Below are 19,563 nucleotides of genomic sequence, written 5' to 3' on the forward strand. Positions count from 1 at the left end.
ATTTAATGTGCACAAATGCAGAGTGATGCCTATAGGGGAAAGTAACTCTTGCTATAGTTACACGATATTAGGTTCCATATTAGGAGCTAGCTACCACCCAGGAAAGAGATCTAGGCATCATAGTGGATAATACATTGAAATTGGCAGCTCAATGTGCTGTGGCGGTCAAAAAAAGCAAACAGAATATTAGGAATTATTAGGAAGTGAAGAATGAATAAAACGGAAAATGTCATAATGTCTCTGTATCGCTCCATGGAGAGACCTTATCTTGAATACTGTGTGCAATTCTGGTTGCCGCATCTCAAAAAAGATATAGTTGCACTGGAGAAAATACAGTAAAGTGCGACCAAAATGATAAAGGGCATGGAACAGCTCCCCTATGAGGAAAGTCTAAAGAGGTTAGGACTGTTCAGCTTGGAGAAGTGTCGGCTGAGGGTGGAAATGATAGAGGTCTACAATATCTTGAAATGACTTGAACAGGTTAATGTAAATCAGTTATTTACTCTCTCAGACAATAAAAGGACTACGGGGCACTCTATGAAGTTTGCAAGTAGCTCATTTAAAACAAATCAGAGAAAATTATTTTTCACTCAACACATAAATAAGCTCTGGAATTCATTGGCAGAGGATGTGGTTATGGCAGTTAATGTAACTGGGTTTATAAAAAGTTTGAATAAGTTCCTAGAGGAAAAGTCCATACATTGCTATTAATCAATAAGGAATAGTAGCTTGGGATCTCTTTAATGTTTGGGTACTTGTAACCTGGATTAGCCACTGTTGGTAACAGGATGCTGGGCTTGATGGACCCTTGGTCTGACCCAGTATGGCAATTTCTTATGTTCTTATTTTCATATAGCCTTTCTCTGTTCTTCTTCCCTTATATTTCCCATGTTCCCAACTTTCGCTCTGTACTTTTCTTGATCATCTCTAGAATCGGATCGCCCTCTTTGTGTATGAGTCTCTATAACTGAATACATCTCTATGATTAAAATTACTTGTTCTCATAGATAAATCAAAGTCTCCATATAAAAATATTCATGTAGGTCTCCAACAATACATTGCTGAACTTTCTCATGGATTTTCTCGTAGGATAAAGCATGCATTGGAGACCACATAGTAAGTCTCCAATGCATGCAGATATGACTCATGCATGTACCTTGCGGTTATTCATAAAATCTGATCAGTTGGGAAACGCTGATTTGGACCAAGAGCTCAGGCCTAGTAATCATAAATTAGAGATGTGCAGATCTAATTTTATTTTCTTTTTTCTTTTTTTTTGCACATAAAATGCAAATAACATGCACATTAATATTTTGCATATATAATTTGCATTTTTGTGCACGCAGTTTGCATTTTTCATGTTCTTTCTAAACAAATGCACATCCCTATCATGAACTCCTGTTTGAATCCTCCTCCACTACAGATTTTATAGGTATTCTTGGACAAGTGATTTTACCTGCCTATATTTTAGTTTACCCAACAGCTATTACATCCTAATTATAATTATTTCCTTTTCTTATGCCCTTCTGATGTTGCCATGCAGTGAGCACTTAACATCAAAAATAGCTTATGACATCCAACTCGATGAAATACCACAATTCCCTCCCTTGTGGTATTCTAGTCCTGTATTCAGCAGCTCCTGAGTAGTTCCTTGTCAGCGCTCTTCAAGGGACTGAAAGGCAGCTAGCAACTGATGAAGAAGATTCATTTAAAAAGTAATATTTTTCCACCTAAGAGCCTGGTTCACCAAGGCTTTTCTCTCTTTTTGTGTCTTTAGGAAGAGATCGTGAAGAATTAAGCTGTAAGTGTAAACAACACTATAATACGCATAATAGGCCTGTGAAGTAACTATTCTTCATGGCTATAGGAACGGGCCTCTTTAATAAACTCCTGGATATTTCATAAGAACATGCCATACTGGGTCAGACCAAGGGTCCATCAAGCCCAACATCCTGTTTCCAACAGTGGCCAATCCAGGTCATAAGAACCTGGCAAGTACCCAAAAACTAAGTCTATTCCATGTTACCGTTGCTAGTAATAGCAGTGACTATTTTCTAAGTCAACTAAATTAATAGCAGGCAATGGACTTCTCCTCCAAGAACTTATCCAATCCTTTTTTAAACACAGCTACACCAACTGCACTAACCACATCCTCTGGCAACAAATTCCAGAGTTTAATTGTGCGTTGAGTAAAAAAGAACTTTCTCCGATTAGTTTTAAATGTGCCACATGCTAACTTCATGGAGTGCCCCCTAGTCTTTCTATAATCCGAAAGACCAAACCAGGATATCTTGCCTATCTAAAGTAACCCTAGTGTAATCTGCTGGGCAGAGGGTGGGAAAGTCTGTTATAAACCTATGTAAAGCGTACGATTATTTTTCTTTATCCTGTGGATCAGGTGTATCTGGCACGGTGGAAATGCAGCCAGGAAAGGCAGGAATCTGGCGGGTGGAATGTGAGATAGGAGAGCACCAGCAGGCTGGAATGAGTGCACTGTTCCTGATCTATGATGCAAGTGAGTCTCCGTGGTGGTGGGTGCTGCATTCTCGCATCGCCCCTTGTTTCGTCCATCCCCGTGTCTGTTTTGAAGGAACGCAGCACCTTTCTCAGCAGAGGTTAAATGTTTCAAGTACTTCAAAACCCCTAAGGAGACATCAGCATTGTGGCAGGGGGGTCTTACAGACATTGCTTTGGAAGGGTCATTTCCTTTAGCGCCAGCTTGGAGGTTTGAGGATTCTTTATTTTATTTTATTTTATTTTTTGGAAAACATGTCACCCATGCTCCGTGTCCTTTCCAAGCTGATTCAGTTGTAAGGAATAGTGGCACATTTGTTTTCCAGGATCTCTTAGCCCTATAAGTTGGATATAAAAATCGTATATGCAAACTGGTGGAAAGTAGGTAATAACATTTTAGCATATCATGGGTTTGAAATGTGGCAGCTTGATAATATGACAAAAGCACATTGGAACAAGAGCAGAGAAGCCAGGACTGACGCTCCTGTTTCCTTATGACCTGGATCCTGGCAGTCACCCTGGCTGTTATCTCCCGTGATAAAACAGAAAGCCGTGAAATGAAAATCAATGGGCCCTGTAGCAATATGTTACCATTTAACTTAATTGTGAGTCCTGTGTCTGAAATGGCAGCATAATGAAGGTGTGGGCTGATGTGAATTGGGAGGCTTGTGTAGGAGAAGCTTGTTTAGTGTTTCTGCTGACACTGTCCTTAGCACCAGCTTGGGCAGCCAGCCTGTCTCCCCCTTCACTAGCAACTTAAAACCACAGCAGGATTACTTCTTAAAAATACCGAACAAACAAAAAACATATTATATATATATACACACACCCACACACACGTTTCTAATGCATCTATAATAAAGTTGCAATATAAAAAAGCAATGTTTCTTCTATGTCTGCCTACAGATTGTAAACAGCCCCTGGGACTAGCCTCTGGCAACATTGCAGACTTTCAGATCACGGCTTCAGGGCATTATGGTAAGTTGCAGAATCTCCAAAGCTGTATTAAGTTTGTACAAATTCAGTAGCATAGTCGCTTCTGTTTTCACTTTCTCTGCAAACTAAATTTACATTTTAGTATAGTTGGTAGGAAGGTGGTGTCGTTTTTCTATTGTTCCATTTGATGCTCACTAAATATCTACAACTGGATAAAACTAGCAGTTTCTGCTCAGAAGGCACCTAGGTCTGGAGACTGAATTAAAACTATCCATGTAGAGAAGCTCTCTCTTTAGGTAAGGACTGTGCTCAGTGGAGAGATAACATTAAAGCCTGCAGTTGCCCAAGAGCATTAACCTTATGGATAAAAAGAGTGTTTTATACAATGCATTCAAAGTTCAGAACTGCAGAAAGAGAAGAATACTTGTCAGTTGCACTAATTATTTCCATCCTTTTACCCTTCCTATGCTATCCGGAGCTAGCACTGAATCTACAGTCCAATATCCTGGGCTCAAAACTGTCTCCATTTCCAGAGCTACAGCTTCCAACTCATCAGAAATGCGTTCTCTGCATCTTGTCAGCCAGCCTTCAAGTTCAAAGATTAGACTCCCCTGTTAATCATATGGCCACACCTAAAGGCTGTAGCTTTCCACTGTCTGGTTAACATGCATATCTTTATATCACTACCTTTATCACAAAAGATGTAAGCTGATGGTTGTGCATCTGGGATAGCAGGAGCTCAAGGCTTTAATCACTAGGACATAGTATGTGCTACAAGAAGGGTATTAAAGCAGGAGAAAAGTGGAGGCTAGCCCCAGGAAGGAGCCGATTGTTATTCAGGTGAAAATTAGCCCCAAGGAAAAGATTATTATTCATACTGACTAAGAGGTCAATTACTTCATTACAAGGCTGAAATAAAGGAGAAGAAAATAGAGCAATTGCTCCAGAGCACCCACCTAGCAAGGGCCTACATTGGTGCTATTCCTCGTGTTTGTTTGTTCTGAAATTTGCTCCTTAATCCAGCCTTAGTCCATGGGGTGCACCTTAGGGAACAGGGTGAATCAGGAGCTCCTCTATACTTTCATAGAGGTACCTTGGATCCTTAAGTAAGGAACTATAAGGAAACACTTTCTATACTGGGGAGACACACAGGAAGCCGAAGACATGCCTGCTCTCCTCAAGCCTGGAGAGATTTCTGTCACTGCTAAGGAGCCTAGCAGTGGCTTTTCCTTAATCTTGCTGCAAGTTAAAAAGATTGCTTTTACCTATTATTGCTGCCTGAAACTGGAGAAAGGCCACAGCTGTTGAGGAGAGGCAACTGACTTCAATCCAAAGGTTTCATCCTGCAAAACACCGGAGGTCACAGTCCTCCCGGTAGGATGAGGAATTATACGTTCCTGAATGGCTTTGACCCCCTGAGATAAATGATGCCTTGTTCAAGGAGGCTAGAGACTTATCGAAAGGACTGGAGGCCAAAACCTACTGTAACTTTAATAAAGTTTACGAGACCATACTAAAAACCTCATAACTTAAAAGACATGAAGCATAGCCAGGTCATTCTCCCCTCCCTGCTCTTTCGTTACTATAGGTATATATGGAGAAAGAAAAGAAATGTTAGCCCTTGTCACTTGACTCAAATTTGTGAGCTCTATCTTTAAAAGACTTGATGGACAGAGAGAACATGAGCTGCCTGTAAGATCCAATTCATTGGTGTTTCTAGCAGTACTGCGTGTTTGAACTGATTTTCAGCTGTCGCTTCATGAGATGACAGGAGATGACAAAGGATCTTTTCTCTCCTCTTTCTTCCTAAAGGTCAGTGGGAGCCCAGGTTAGCTAGACTAGATAACAGTGGCTCAGTCAATGCTTGGAGTGTCGATGGCGTCAATTCCTGGATACAGGTGAGATGGATTTCCTGATTTGGGATACTTTACTTAAAAGAACAAAAGCTTGCCTAATAAGCAAAAGGGTAGCCATTTTGAATACTCCCAAAATTAAAGGCACAAAGGTCGATGAGCCGGGTGCACTAATCACTAACCTATGTACTACACTCACCACCAACATACTATATACGCCCAAAAGAAAAAGGTGTACATTGTTAAATGCATCATTCTGCTGCTGTAGTAGCAGTGATATCTTCTTATTGAACAGTCCCATGAAAACTAACATTTGACTGAAACATGTTTTAAAGCTTTCCTTCTTTTATTTGGAATCATTTCAGTATTGTTTACTGAATAAGGTGTAACCATAGAGTTCTAAGCCAATTCATTTCAGAAATCAGGACTGAGGCTCAAGGCTGAACTAAACACATTTATTGCCATATTTAGTTTATAACAACCAACTATTGAGGGAACTCCCCAACGTGGGGTGATGTGCGGTGGCTACGTGTGAGACAACCACTGTGTGAGTGTCTCATTGAGTAGCTCCCATGTTTATTCTTCAAATACTTTATTTTTTATTTTTATTTTTTTCTTTAATGTGCTTAGTTGTTATTGATTCTTGAAGAAAAAGGGAATGAGGTTTGGTTATTGATATTTAGTTTATAGCCAGGATAGTTGCTCTCAGGCTTCCTTAGTCTACATGTATGTGGAGCCTGAACCTCTGACCTCTCACAATCCACCAAATCTGGGCTGGATTATAAACAGATGTGAACTAGTGGGAAAGAAAAGAATTCTGGTCATGGATCATTGGACTATTTCTCACTAGGACAAGGATGGCCAACTCCGGTCCTCAAAAGCCACAAATGGGCCTGGTTTTTCAGGATATCCACAAATAATATGCATGAGATGTATTGGCATGTAATGGAGGCAGTGCAAGCAAATCTATCACATAATGGTTGACCTAACCCTTCCCAGGAGGGAAGGATTAGGTCAACCATTATAGCTGGTGATTTGATTATTAGAAATGTAGATAGCTGGGTGCTGGTGGACGTGAGGACCACCTGGTAACTAGCTTGCCTGGTGCGAAGGTGGCGGACCTCACATGTCACCTAGATAAAATTATATACAATGCTGGGGGCTGTCATGGTACATGTGGGCACCAATGGCATAGGAAAATGTGGAAGGAAGGTTCTGGAAGCCAAATTTATGATTTTAGGTAGAAAGCTGAAATCCAGAAGCTCCAGGTAGCATTCCTTGAAATGCTCCCTGTTCCACGTGCAGGTGGAGTGGACTGAAGATAGAGGCCGCTGGAGCTTCACCTATACCAGCCCTCGTTCCCTGGGGGCTGAGCCTTTGGGGGCCGGGGCCGGGGCCGGCAGGACTTAGGTGGGCCTCGAGGTTGGTTCGTGAAGTAAGGCAGTTCAGCCCAGAGACAGCAGTCGATAGATAAGAACATAAGAACATAAGAAAATGCCATACTGGGTCAGACCAAGGGTCCATCAAGCCCAGCATCTTGTTTCCAACAGTGGCAAATCCAGGCCATAAGAACCTGGCAAGTACCCAAAAACTAAGTCTATTCCATGTTACCATTGCTAATGGCAGTGGCTATTCTCTAAGTGAACTTAATAGCAGGTAATGGACTTCTCCTCCAAGAACTTATCCAATCCTTTTTTAAACACAGCTATACTAACTGCACTAACCACATCCTCTGGCAACAAATTCCAGAGTTTAATTGTGCGCTGAGTAAAAAAGAACTTTCTCCGATTAGTTTTAAATGTGCCACATGCTAACTTCATGGAGTGCCCCCTAGTCTTTCTACTATCCGAAAGAGTAAATAACCGATTCACATCTACCCGTTCTAGACCTCTCATGATTTTAAACACCTCTATCATATCCTACCCTGGACAGGGTTTGGTACAGGAACTCAGGCACCAATGGAACAGGAGGTAACTGGAGGCACCTGAGCAAAGAAAGGCCAAAGCCTTGTAAGTCCACATCCAGGAAATAGGCTGGAGGAGGCGTCACTGACAGGCTGGAGTCAGGGCTGGCGGCAAGTGAGGATCGTGGCAAGTAATGTAGAACTCTGGACACAGAGTAATCTGTAGCGTAGTCGATCAAGGCAATGGTCAGGGCTCAGAGAAGGCAGGCATAGTCAATCAAGGCAATGGTCAAGGCACAGAGAAGGCAGGCGTAATCAATCAAGGCAATGGTCAGGGCACAGAGAAGGCAGGCGTGATCAAACGTGGCAGAGGTCCGGGGTTGGAGATAGGCTGAAGAGTAGTCAAACACAGCAGAGGTCCGGGGTTGGAGATAGGCTGAAGAATAATCAAACAAAGCAAAGTCAAAATCCAGGAAGTCAGTCGAACACATAGACAGGGCAGGAACGAGGAAGACAGGAACCGGGAACCACAGGAGACAGGAACACAACGTAGAGAAGATTCTCTATCAGCAACGAGTACGAGAAGTACGAGGAGATCTGTTGCAAAGGCAATGCCATGGAGTGAGGCTTGAGTTTATATACGCTGAAGAGTCTGACGTCATCATCCGGGGCCACAGCCAGGTTCCTGCTGCGGGCCCTTTAAAAGAATCAGCGATGTGCGCGCACGCGCCTAGGGAGGGACATGGCGCCGATGGCGTCTCTCCGCGGGTCAAGCGGGTCAAGCGGAGAGGCCCGATGAGCAGGGACATCTTGGCTGGCAACACTGGGGACCATGGCAGAGCTGGAGGCACCGGAGGCGACCCGAGGTCAGAGCTCGCAGCCCACTGCCACCAGGAGGAACCAGGAGCTGGAGTCTGTACAAGAAGGTGAGAGGGCCATGCCTCGGGTCTGCCGTGGGCGGCATACGTAACACAATGAGCCTGTGGAAAATATTCTAAAGATCAAAATCACAGAGCATGTAGAAGGACATGGTTTAATGGAACACAGTCAACATGGATTTACCCAAGGGAAGTCTTGCCTCACAAATCTGCTTCATTTTTTTGAAGGGGTTAATAAACATGTGGATAAAGGTGAACCGGTAGATGTAGTGTATTTGGATTTTCAGAAGGCATTTGACAAAGTTCCTCATGAGAGGCTTCTAAGAAAACAAAAAATTCATGGGAAAGGAGACGATGTCCTTTTGTGGATTACAAACTGTTAAAAGACAGGAAACAGAGAGAGGAAAAGGGTAAATAGTGGAATACTTCAGGGATCTGTACTTGAACCAGTGCTTTTCAATATATTTATAAATGATCTGGAAAGTAATATGATGAGTGAGGTAATCCAATTTGCAGATGATACAAAATTATTCAGAGTAGTTAAATCACAAGTGGATTGTGAAAAATTGCAGGAAGACCATGCAAGACGGAAGATTGGGCATCCAAATGGCAGATGAAATTTAATGTGGATAAGTGCAAGGTGATGCATATAGGGAAAAATAACCCATGCTATAGTTACACAATGTTAGGTTCCATATTAGGTGCTACAACCCAAGAAAGAGATCTAGGCATCATAGTGGATAACACATTGAAATCATCGGTTCAGTGTGTTGCGGCAGTCAAAAAAGGAAACAGAATGTTAGGAATTATTAGAAAGGGAATGGTGAATAAAACGGAAAATGTCATCATGCCTCTGTATCGCTCCATGGTGACTCCACAACTTGAATTCTGTGTACAATTCTGGTCGCCACATCTCAAAAAAGATATAGTTGTACTGGAGAAGGTACAGAGAATGGCAACCAAAATGATAAAGGAGAAGGAATGGCTCCCCTATGAGAAAAGGCTAAAGAGGTTAGGGCTGTTCAGCTTGGAGAAGAGACGGATGAGGGGGGATATGATAGAGGTCTTTAAAATCATGAGAGGTCTAGAACAGGTAAATGTGAATCAGTTATTTACTCTTTCAGATAATAGGACTAGGGGTAATCGTAGAAAATTCTTTTTCACTCAATGCACAATTTGTTGCCAATGGATGTGGTTAATGCAGTTAATGTAGCTGGGTTTAAAAAAGGGTTGGATAAATTCTTGGAGAAGAAGTCCATTAACTGCTATTAATCAAGTTGACTTAGGGAATAGCCACTGCTATTACTGGCATCAGCAGCTTGGGATCTACTTAGTGTTTGGGTACTTGACAGGAACTTGTAGCCTGGATTGGCCACTGTTGGAAACAGGATGCTGGGCTTGATGGACCCTTGGTCAGATCCACTATGGTAATTTTTTATGTCTTATGTCTTTACTTTAAAATGTCTGTATGCAAATGCCAGAAGTCTTAAAAATAAGACTGAAGGGTTAGAATATAAGGTACTAAATGAAGATACAGACATAATAGGCATTTGGAGACTTGGTGGAAGGAGGATAACCAATTGGACACTGTGATACCAGAGTACAAATTATATCAACATGACAGGGTAGATAAAATTGGTGGAGGGGTGACACTATATGTTGATCTATTTTTTATATCTCACTCCCAGGGCATAGAGTCAAACAGGATAAAAATTGTGTAGGCTCAAAGACTAACAGGGAAGAGTATATAAGTGAGGATATATTACCACCCGCCTAGCCAAGATGAGAAAATAGACTGCAAAATGATAATAGAAATTAGACTGGCTAGTGAAATTGGCAACACAATAATAATGGGAGACCACAATTACCCGAGTATTGATTGGGTAAATATCACATCAGGACATGCACGGGAGGTAAAGTTCCTCGAGGCCATCAATGACTGCTTCATGTAGCAGTTGGTCATGGATTCAATGAGAGGGAGAACTCAATTAAATCTAACAGTGGAATGCAGGACCTGGTGCAAAAGATAAAGGCAGTAGTTCTGCTTGGCAACAATGATCATAATGTATTAAAATTTGTCATAATCACAGGGAGGTGAATACAAAAACATTTCTGCAGTAGCTTTTAACCAAAAAAAGAGAGACTGTGATAAAATGAGGAAATTTGTTAGAAAAAAACTGAAGAGAGCAATCCAGAAGATTAAAAACTCACAGGAGGTATGGATTCTGTTTAAAATTACTATAGTTGAAGTCAATACATAGACTTGCCAAAAGTCCAGCGGGGGTCCAGGAACGACCTCCTGCACTCGAATTGTTTTGCCATACAAAATGGCGCCAGCCATATGGCGTATGGCCGGCGTATAGCCGGCGCCATTTTGTAAGGCAAAACGATTCGAGTGCAGGAGGTCGTTCCCGGACCCCCGCTGGACTTTTGGCAAGTCTTGTAGGGGTCAGGAGGCCCCCCCAAGCTGGTCAAAAGTCCCTGGGGGTCCAGCGGGGGTCCGGGAGCGATCTCCTACGCTCCTGACGTCGGGGGACAAAAAACAAAATGGCGCTGGCGCTACCTTTGCCCTGTCATATGACAGGGCAAAGGTAGCGCCGGCGCCATTTCTACAACGCACCGGAGGCCCGAGAGTAAAAGATCACACCAGGACCCCCCCTCTGGACCCCAGGTAATTTAAGGCATTTTGGGGGGGTTCGGGAGGGTAGGGGATTTATTTTAAAGGGTCGGGGTGGGTTTTAGGGATGTTTTAGTGTGCCGGTTTTCCCGCCCTCCCCCGATTTACGATTTACACGAAATTTAAAAAAACAAAACCGCGACGATCCGATTCCCTCCCCCCCCCAGCCGAAATCGATTGTTAAGACGATCGATCACACGATTCACATCTCTAGTTATTTCATTATTCAAACAACACTAGGTCTAGAGGACACTCCATGAAACTTATAGGAAGTATTTTTTACTCAGCACACAATCAAGCTATGGAAACTGTTCCCAGAGGACATGGTCAAGGCAACTAACATAGTCTGGTTCAAAATAGGATTAGACAAGTTCTGAAGGAAAAGTCCATAAACAATTTGTCAGGATGCAAGTAGCTCATTTAAATCAAATTGGAGAAAATTCTTTTTCACTCAACACACAATTAAGCTCTGGAATGTGTTGCCAGAGGACATGGTTAAGCCATTTAGTGCAGCTGGGTTTAAAAAAGGTTTGGATAAATTCCTGGAGAAATCCATAAACTGTTATTAATCAATAAGGAATAGCCACTGCTTGTTGCCGGCATTAGTAGCATGGGATTTATTTAATGTTTGGGTACTTGTGACTTAGATTGGCCACTGTTGGAGACAGGATACTGGGCTTGATGGTCTAACCCTGTATGGGATATCTTATGTAACTCGGAGAGGAGGTAGCAAAACTAAGAAGCATTCAGGAGATTGACAACTACATCAATGAAATGCTTATCGAGGCATCAAAGATGGAGAACTCAAAGAGGAAGGTGAAACTGGACTATGAGATGACAGCTAGACCCAGATTACTGCAGCTACAAAACCCTATACCATGACTCTGATGACCCTCATGCTGAAGAACCAGTATGCAACCCTGGAAGCAGAGTAGAAGAAACCACCCCAGGATGAGGAGCGTTTGAAACTTGCAAGCCCCAAAGCTGCAGGCTCAACAACCATTTTAGTAGGAGGCAGAGCATAGTGGTGATTGATGACTTACATCTGAGGAGCATGGAGGCATCCATCTAATGACCAGATACGTTGAACCAGGAAGTGTCCTGTGTGCCAGGTGCCAAAATCTAAGATATTATGTAGAGATTGCCAAAAATCCTCAAGCCTACTGTTATTTGAAGTTGCTCACCCATGTTAGCATGAATGATACTGTTAGGTACCACACAGATCATATCAAAAGTGACTTCATGGCTCTGGGAGAGAGGGTAAAACAGATAGGAGCACAAGTGGTATTCTTCTCCATCCTCCCAGTCAAGGACAAAGGCCTAGGCAGGGAAGCTTACATTCTGAAGATGAATGAATGGGTGCATAGATGGTGTTGATGAGAGCGTTTCAACTTCTTGGACTAAGAAATGATGTTTCAAGGATTGCTGAGCAGAGATGGGGGTCCAAGTGTTAGAGAAGGGGTGCAGCGGTTTCCAACACAGACTGGCAAACCTACTGAAGAGAGCTTTACACTAGGATCATAAAGGATGGGTGAACAAAACCCTAAGGTAATTAAAACAAATACTTATATAAAAATGAGTAAAAAAGGCAACATCTGGAAAGCTATGTACACTAATGCTCATAGTATGGGAAATAAAGTCCTGGATCTAGAGCCATGTAAGAAGCTGACTTGGATGTAATGGCTGTCACAGAGATATAATACACAGAAAACTATGACTGGGATATAGTTATACCGGGTTATAATCTAGTCAGGAAGGACCGGGAAGGGAGGAGCCATGGCATTATATGTAAAAAATAATTTTAAAGCAATGGAATTGCAGGGCTTATGAGGTAAGGAGGAGTTCTGTGGGTTAATCTGGAAAGAGAATAGAACATCTATTTTATATTGGTATAATATACAGAGCTCCATTGCAGACAGAAGAAATGGATATTTAATGGAGGATATTCAGAAAATTGCTATGAAAGGGGAGATGTTATTGCAAGGGGATTTCAGTCTACCAGGTGTTTGCTGGGGTGTCTTGGCTGCGGTGTCTTCTGGAAACAAGAAGGTCCTGGATTCTCTGCAGGAGAACTGTTATGTTGACTGATAATGGAACCCACTTAGGAGGAGTTGATACTAAACCTGGTGCTCATCAACGAGGACAGTATTTCTAATGTAGTGGACGATCATCTGGGAACCAGCGATCACTAGATAGTGTAGTTTCCAGAGTGTAGAAGATGAATGTTCATTCTAAGGAGAGGGTCCTAGGCTTCAGGAAAACTAACTTTGTTAAAAATAGGGGAGTACCTCAAGGAGTCATTAGCTGGATGGGAAAGTCTAGGGGAAGTGGAAGAGCAGTGGGCAAAACTAAAAGGAGATATAATAAGTGTTGCGACCATCGCTCCCCGACGTCTTCACTCTGCCCTCTTTACCTCTGTGGTGACTCCCTTCAGGGTTGAAAGATGGCTGGCTGCCGCGGCGTCTCCCTGCCGTATTCCTCCTACCTCCAGCGTCCCCAGACCGGCTCGACGCTGCAAATCCGCCATGTTGCCTGAAGCCTAGGGCGCGTGCGCACTCCGATTGAAGTACCAGCAAGGGCACGAACCTCAAGGGCGTTCCCCTGAGATGACGTCATCCGCTTCCGATATTTAAAGGTCTCTGATATCGCTAACAAACTGAGTGAGCAAGGATACGGATTCCTCCAAGCTACTCTGCCTCCTTGGACTTACCAGAGGTACCCGCTCCTCGGGGGCCTCGTTCTCTCTTTGCCTTTCAGGTTTACAGACAGGAACCGGTACTCGCTCCTCGAGGGCCCTTGTTCCTGGCTCTCTGCTGATTCTCTTCTTCCTGGAAGCTATCGCTGCCTACATCATTGTGAGTTGCCATTGCTCTCCCAGAGCTTTCCCTGGAACCAGGTACTCGCTCCTCGAGAGCCTACCCTTTCCAGCTGCTGAGCCTCTCCGAGACCATTATTGTGAGTGTTGTCATCTAGTTCTGTTCATGAACTCTGCATACCCTGCCTACTCACTGTCTACAGTTTCTTAAAAGCTCAGCCATCCTGGGATCGCTGTACCAGTATCTGAGGGACCTCAGCCCTGCCGGGCACTTCAGCTCACTACTGCCACCTCTGGTGGTTTCAAAACCCTGTTTAATAAAAGAACTAAGTGTGTGTCTGTCTCCATACTCTAAGCCTAGCCGGTAGTCCCTCTCAGGATCTTCCCCCGGGGGTGTGGTCATCTGCCACTGGCCCAAGGATCCACCCACAACTATTACAGAAATAACTCCCCTATCTGATTGCTCCTCCTGTCAGCATAGCGGATTATTACAATAAGGGCAACAAACCTTTTTGATAGGAAGGTGTTGTGTTCCGCGGCCGTGGAAGGCCACGACTGCGGTCCCCTACCATGCCCGTGACGGCGACCCGCCACGGGAACTCTGGGAGAAGTCCCGGATCCAATGCCCTTCGCTCCGCATCGAACCCCAGTGCTGGTCGCCGGGTGTGGAGCCATCCCTGCTCCTCCCTTGCGGCGTCCAGCGGCGTTTCCTCTGCGGAGGAAATCCAAGATGGCTGCCGCCATCCTTAGGCGTGAGGCCGCACCTCCCTTTCAGATTTAAAGGGACCTGATCCCTTTAACTACAGTCACCTGTTTCCTATGAGCCAGAGCAGAGGAAGTATAAAAGGAGACTTCCTCTGCTCATTCCTTGACTTGGCAACGTCCTTCGTTCATCAGGTCTGCTTGCTTCAGTGAGTCTTCCTGTGCTTTGGATCCTTGTTCCTGGTTCCTGTCTTGTCTTGGTGTTCCTGGTTCCTGACTTTGGATCGGCTAGCGGTGATTCCTGGTGTGTGACTTCGGACTGGCAAGCGGTGATTCCTGGTGTGTGACTTCGGACTGGCAAGTGGCGATCCCTCGGTAAACGACCTCGGACTGGTAAGCGGCGACCCTCTGGCACGTGACCTCGGACTTCTTCTGGACCATCGTCGCCAAGGGCCCACCCAAGTCCCAGCAGCCTGGGTCCCTACAGGCTCCTCCCGGGGGGACTGCGGGCTTCCAGGGGTGAAGCTCCAGTTTGCCCTTGCACCGAACGCCCATCATCTTGACCTCTCTAAGGTCCACCTAAGTCCCAGCGGCCCAGGTCCCTACAGGCTCCTCCTGGGGAGACCGCGGGCTTCCAGTGGCGAAGACACAGTTTCTTTCCTCGACATCATGACTCTTTGCCTGCCTCCACAGTCGCTCCAGTCTCCAGTACCGAGGGTCAGCTGGTCACGTCTTCTGTTCCTGTCTCGCCACCCAACGGGAGAACCTACGGATCTTCCTCCTAAGCTATTCCATCCTCCGGTCGGCCCAAGGGTTCACAAGCCTGAGCATAACAGAAAGTAAATAAAGAGAAGAGGAAAAAGTGGCTGCTATGGTTTTCTAAAGAAATAGCTAAAAAAAGTAAGGGAGAAAAGGTTAGCATTCATAAACTGCAAGAGATCGCAGAAAGAGGCGACAATATCTGGAAAAGCTGAGAGAAGCTGGGAAAGTAACATAACATAGTAATGACAGCAGAAACAGACAAAATGGTCCATACAGTCTGCACAGCAAATTTCTTATGATAGTAACTGCCGCTCCAAAGGGGTTACTCCTAATTTTCTGTTAAGGGTAGTAACTGCCACTCCATGCAGGGTACCCCCATGCATTTTGTTAAGGGTAGTAACTGCCTTATGTCAAGGGTAGCAATATTTACAATCAAAACCAAGCAGCTGTCAAATTCATAACAAAATTACTGCTAGCAACAGTAGTCAGGAATGCAAAAATTCAAATGGAAGAAAAAATAGCAAATATGGTAAAACGAGGAAACAATACTTTTTTTTAGATATGTTAATGATAGAAATAAGTACATAAGTGGCATTGTGAAATTCAGAAGTGAAGGGGAAGAATATGTAGAGGCTGATGAGGGAAAAGCAAAATTGCTTGACAAATATTTCTGTTTAGTGTTCACTGTGGAAGAGCCAGGAGCAGGACCACATAAAACAAGCCCAAATAAAATTGGAAGTGAGGTAAACTTCAATCAATTTTCAGAAAAGTGTGTTCATGAGGAGCTAACTAAACTTAAAGTAGCTAAGGCAATGGGACCAGATAGGATCTGAGAGGACTAAGGGAAATTAGAGAAGCTCTGGCAGCTTTGCTGGCTGAACTTTTCAAAGCTTCTTTAGAGTTGGGAGTAATTCTGGAGGACTGGAGACAGGCAAATATGGTTCCTATTGTTATGCCCGTCGGTTGCAGATGGCTGCGACCACTAATGCTCACCTCCTTCTTTGCTGTCATTTCTTGGACGAATGGCGGTCTCCGCCAACCACCACTGACCTGCCTGGAGTTCCCGGGACGGCATGGGCGCTGACCGCCATCTTGATTCAGGAATTACCTAGTCGCGCGCACTCAATGCATGGGCCACCTTTGTACACATCATGGCGGGAACCTCGGGGGCGTCCCCTCTGGATGACGTCATCTACCTCCTGTACTTAAGCTGACTGGCCCTATGCTTTGACGAGATAACAAGGAGTTCCCTCGTTGCTGAATTCCACGCCATTCTTGGATTTCCAGTTCCAGACTCTAAACTTGGTGTGAGACGCTCTGGGTACCCGCTCCTCGGGGGCCCTTCCTTGCCTCTGGCTATCCACTCCTTGGAGGGCCTTCTGCCTTGGACTTCCTCCTGTCCTGCTCCCAGGGATCTCTCCCGGAACTATCTACTGTGAGAACTTTATTGCTACGAACTTCGACTATACCAAGCCTCCTTGTGGGATCATCTTCGGTGTACCCCGTGCCTCGGGCCATCACCGCATCATCTCCAGTAGGAGCCACTCCGGTACACCCTGTGCTGCAGGCCAGTACCGTACCATCGCTACAGGATCTTCTTCGGGGTTCCTGCACCTCAGACCATCATCTCCTTACTACTACCGAGATGCTCCTTTGGCGTACCCCGCTCTGCAGGCCACTACCGGCTCTTCACATCGGAGGTATCATCTCTGGGATATACCCCTCTGCTCTGAACTGTACTTACTGCACCTCCTGCTCCGTGGGCTGTGCCTTTCTTCTATCTTAATAAAGGCTCTATTCCACAGCTGGGTCTGACACCACTGAGACTGCGCCTACCGACGGTGAGACTCACAGGGCTCCTCCCTGTGGGTGGAGACACCTCTCACCTCGACCCAGGGTTCACACCTTTACAAGTTATAACACCTATTCATAAAAGAGGAAGTAATAAGGAGTCTGGGAATGACAGGCCGGTTAGTCTGACCTCTGTGATAAGCAAATTAATAGAAATACTGCTAAAACAGAAGATAGTTGTTATGAATCGCTGCCCGCGGGTCCCCCCGCGAGCAGGCTCGCACCGTTGCTCTTCCTCTTCGCCCGACGCAGCACGGATGCCGCCAAGGTCGGGCCTTGCTGTGCGGCTGGAGCCGTGGATTCGATCTCTCCTTGCGGCCCGGAGGCCATCCGGACACGTCCTCTTCACCGCGGCCGGAGCCGCGGACTTGTCTGCCCTTCCTCACATGGCACGAAGCCACCATCGACATCACCTTGATCTTCACGGCCAGGAGGCCGCAGCCCCAGGCTGGAGTAGCAGCTGGAGCTGCCCCCGGGGCCTCCTGCAGCGGCTGGAGCCGCTGCCATCATCGAGGACTGCCTCTCAGGCCAGCCCTGCCTCCTGCGTGAAGACGTCGGTGCAGGCCGCTGTCCGCGGTCCTGCACAGCTTGTTCCTCCTACCTCCCTCTACTGGATTTAAAGGGCCAGGCACAGGAAGTGTGCTGGCCCCACTTAGGGAGTGGACTTCCTGCTCCAACCCTATAAAGGGCTGCTCTGTCACTTCCGTCTTCGCCTTGTATCGGAGTTATTTCACTCTGGAGGCTCCTGCCCGCCAGAGCTCTGTCAGGTCTTCTTCGTGGAGCTCCTCTTCGTTTTGTTTTGTCGTCATGTCAAGTCATGTCTTCGTGCCTGAGGTCCTCGTCCAGGTGTGCTGGTGTCTCGTCTTGATCTTCCGCTTCCTGATGTTCCAGCTTCCTTGGTGTCCTGCCCTTCTTGGTGTTCGCTTCAGCGCTCCTGAGCCTTCTGGTACCTGTCAGGCCGTGCTCACTCAGATGATGTCTTTCCCAAGCATGGAATGCCTGCAGATGGACTGGTGTCCTGTGCTCCTGAGCCGTCATGTCCTGCCAGCCTTTGTGGTGCTTCGGGCGACATCTAGCTTTGTCGTCGGAGTCCCACTTTGACTGGATTCTTCCCTGCGCTCATCCCGTTCTCAGCGTGGTCCGTGACCAGCCTCCTCAGGCTGTGTATGGCGTGTAGTGGGACAGGGTGGTCCGTGACCAGCCCATTGGGTCTGCCCGTGAAGGTGGGCTGTGTAGGGCGCCCTGAGAGACAGTGCCAATGTCCTTCCACCCAATCTCTCGTCTTGTCTGGACTTTGTCAAGTTCCTCGTCTCGTCCTGGATGCCGTTGCATCAGTCTTGGTGTCAAGTCTACGTCTTGTTCCTGATGTTGTCACATTGACCCTGGTCCGGGATGCCGTCGCATTGACCATCAGTCCGTGATGTCTTCGCATCAGCCTTGGTGTCATGTCTTCATCTGCAATGCCATTGCATCAACCTTGGTGTTATGTCTTCGTGTCAAGGCCCGTCTGCCCTCAACCTCAGGCCAGGCCTGCTGCTCCATGCCGATCTAAGCGGCAGGTCCGAAAGGGTTCGGAATGGTCGGAGGACCATTCACATTCCAACATTATCCTGTTGTTGGCCTTGGGAGCTTGCCGGCCTGGCGGAAGGTAAGACCGTCTGCCATAGTGGAACACGCCGTCAACCCTCGGTGCGGTCCTGGATCCTTCTGGGGTCGGGCTGAGGCCCAAGGGCACACTAAAACACACCCTCACATGACAATAGTGCAGTTTCTGGAATCCAATGGATTGCAAAATCCAAGTCAGCATGATTTTACCAGACGTAGATATTGTCAGATGAATCTGATCAATTTCTTTGACTGGGAGACTAGAGTTGGATCAAGGGAGATCACTAGATGTAATGTACTTGAATTTCAGTAAGGCCTTTGGCAAGGTTATGCATAGGTGACATAAATAAATTGAATGCCCTTGTTATTGGCCCTAGAGTGACTGGGAGGCAACAAAGCACAGTGGTAAATGGAGATCCTTCTGAGGAGGGGAGGGCATTACTATAAGTGTGACTCAAAGATTGCTCCTTGGACCAGTTCTTTTCAACATTTTAAGGAGAGACATTTGGAAAGACATGGCAGGAAAAATTTATCTTTTTGCCAATGCTACCAAAATATTTAACAGGGTAGACAGCCAGAAAGGTGTGGAAAATATAAGGAGAGATCTGGCTGCATAGGGAGAGGAATGGTCAACAGAAAACGGGAGGGGATATTGCCCCTGTATGGGTCCCTGGTGAGACCTCATTTGGAATACTGTGGACAATTCTTTAAAAGAATGTAAACTGGGTGGCTACTATAATAGTAAATGGTCTTTATTCTAAAGCATATGGGAACAGACTTAAAGATCTAAACATGCATATCCTATAGGAAAGTTGAGATAGGTGAGATAGGATGGAGACATTTAAATATCTCCAAGGTTTCCATGCACAGGAAATGAGCCTTTTTCCAAGGAAAAGGAGACTCTAGAATGAGGGATCATGGGATGAGGATAAGGGGTGTTACGCTCCGCGGCCACAGACGGATGTGACCTCTGTTGCTCACCTTTGTTTACTACTTTGGCTCCGTTGGGCGAACTCGTGGCCTCTGCCAGCTACCGCCGGCCTTCCAGCCTCCGTTCCCAGGCTCAC

General features: G+C 45.6%; 1 protein-coding gene across 1 annotated transcript in view; it reads left to right on the top strand.

The window, feature by feature from the left end:
• The window catches only part of F8 (coagulation factor VIII), a 168,622-nt gene that overhangs the window by 107,931 nt on the left and 41,128 nt on the right, over positions 1-19,563 (top strand). Inside the window, exons 19-21 of the mRNA XM_029607198.1 lie at positions 2,399-2,515; positions 3,421-3,492; positions 5,263-5,348. Coding sequence (XP_029463058.1) covers positions 2,399-2,515; positions 3,421-3,492; positions 5,263-5,348 — 275 coding nt within the window. The remainder of the gene's footprint in view (positions 1-2,398; positions 2,516-3,420; positions 3,493-5,262; positions 5,349-19,563) is intronic.

Source organism: Rhinatrema bivittatum, chromosome 6, assembly GCF_901001135.1.
Source record: "Rhinatrema bivittatum chromosome 6, aRhiBiv1.1, whole genome shotgun sequence".
NCBI lineage: Eukaryota > Metazoa > Chordata > Amphibia > Gymnophiona > Rhinatrematidae > Rhinatrema > Rhinatrema bivittatum.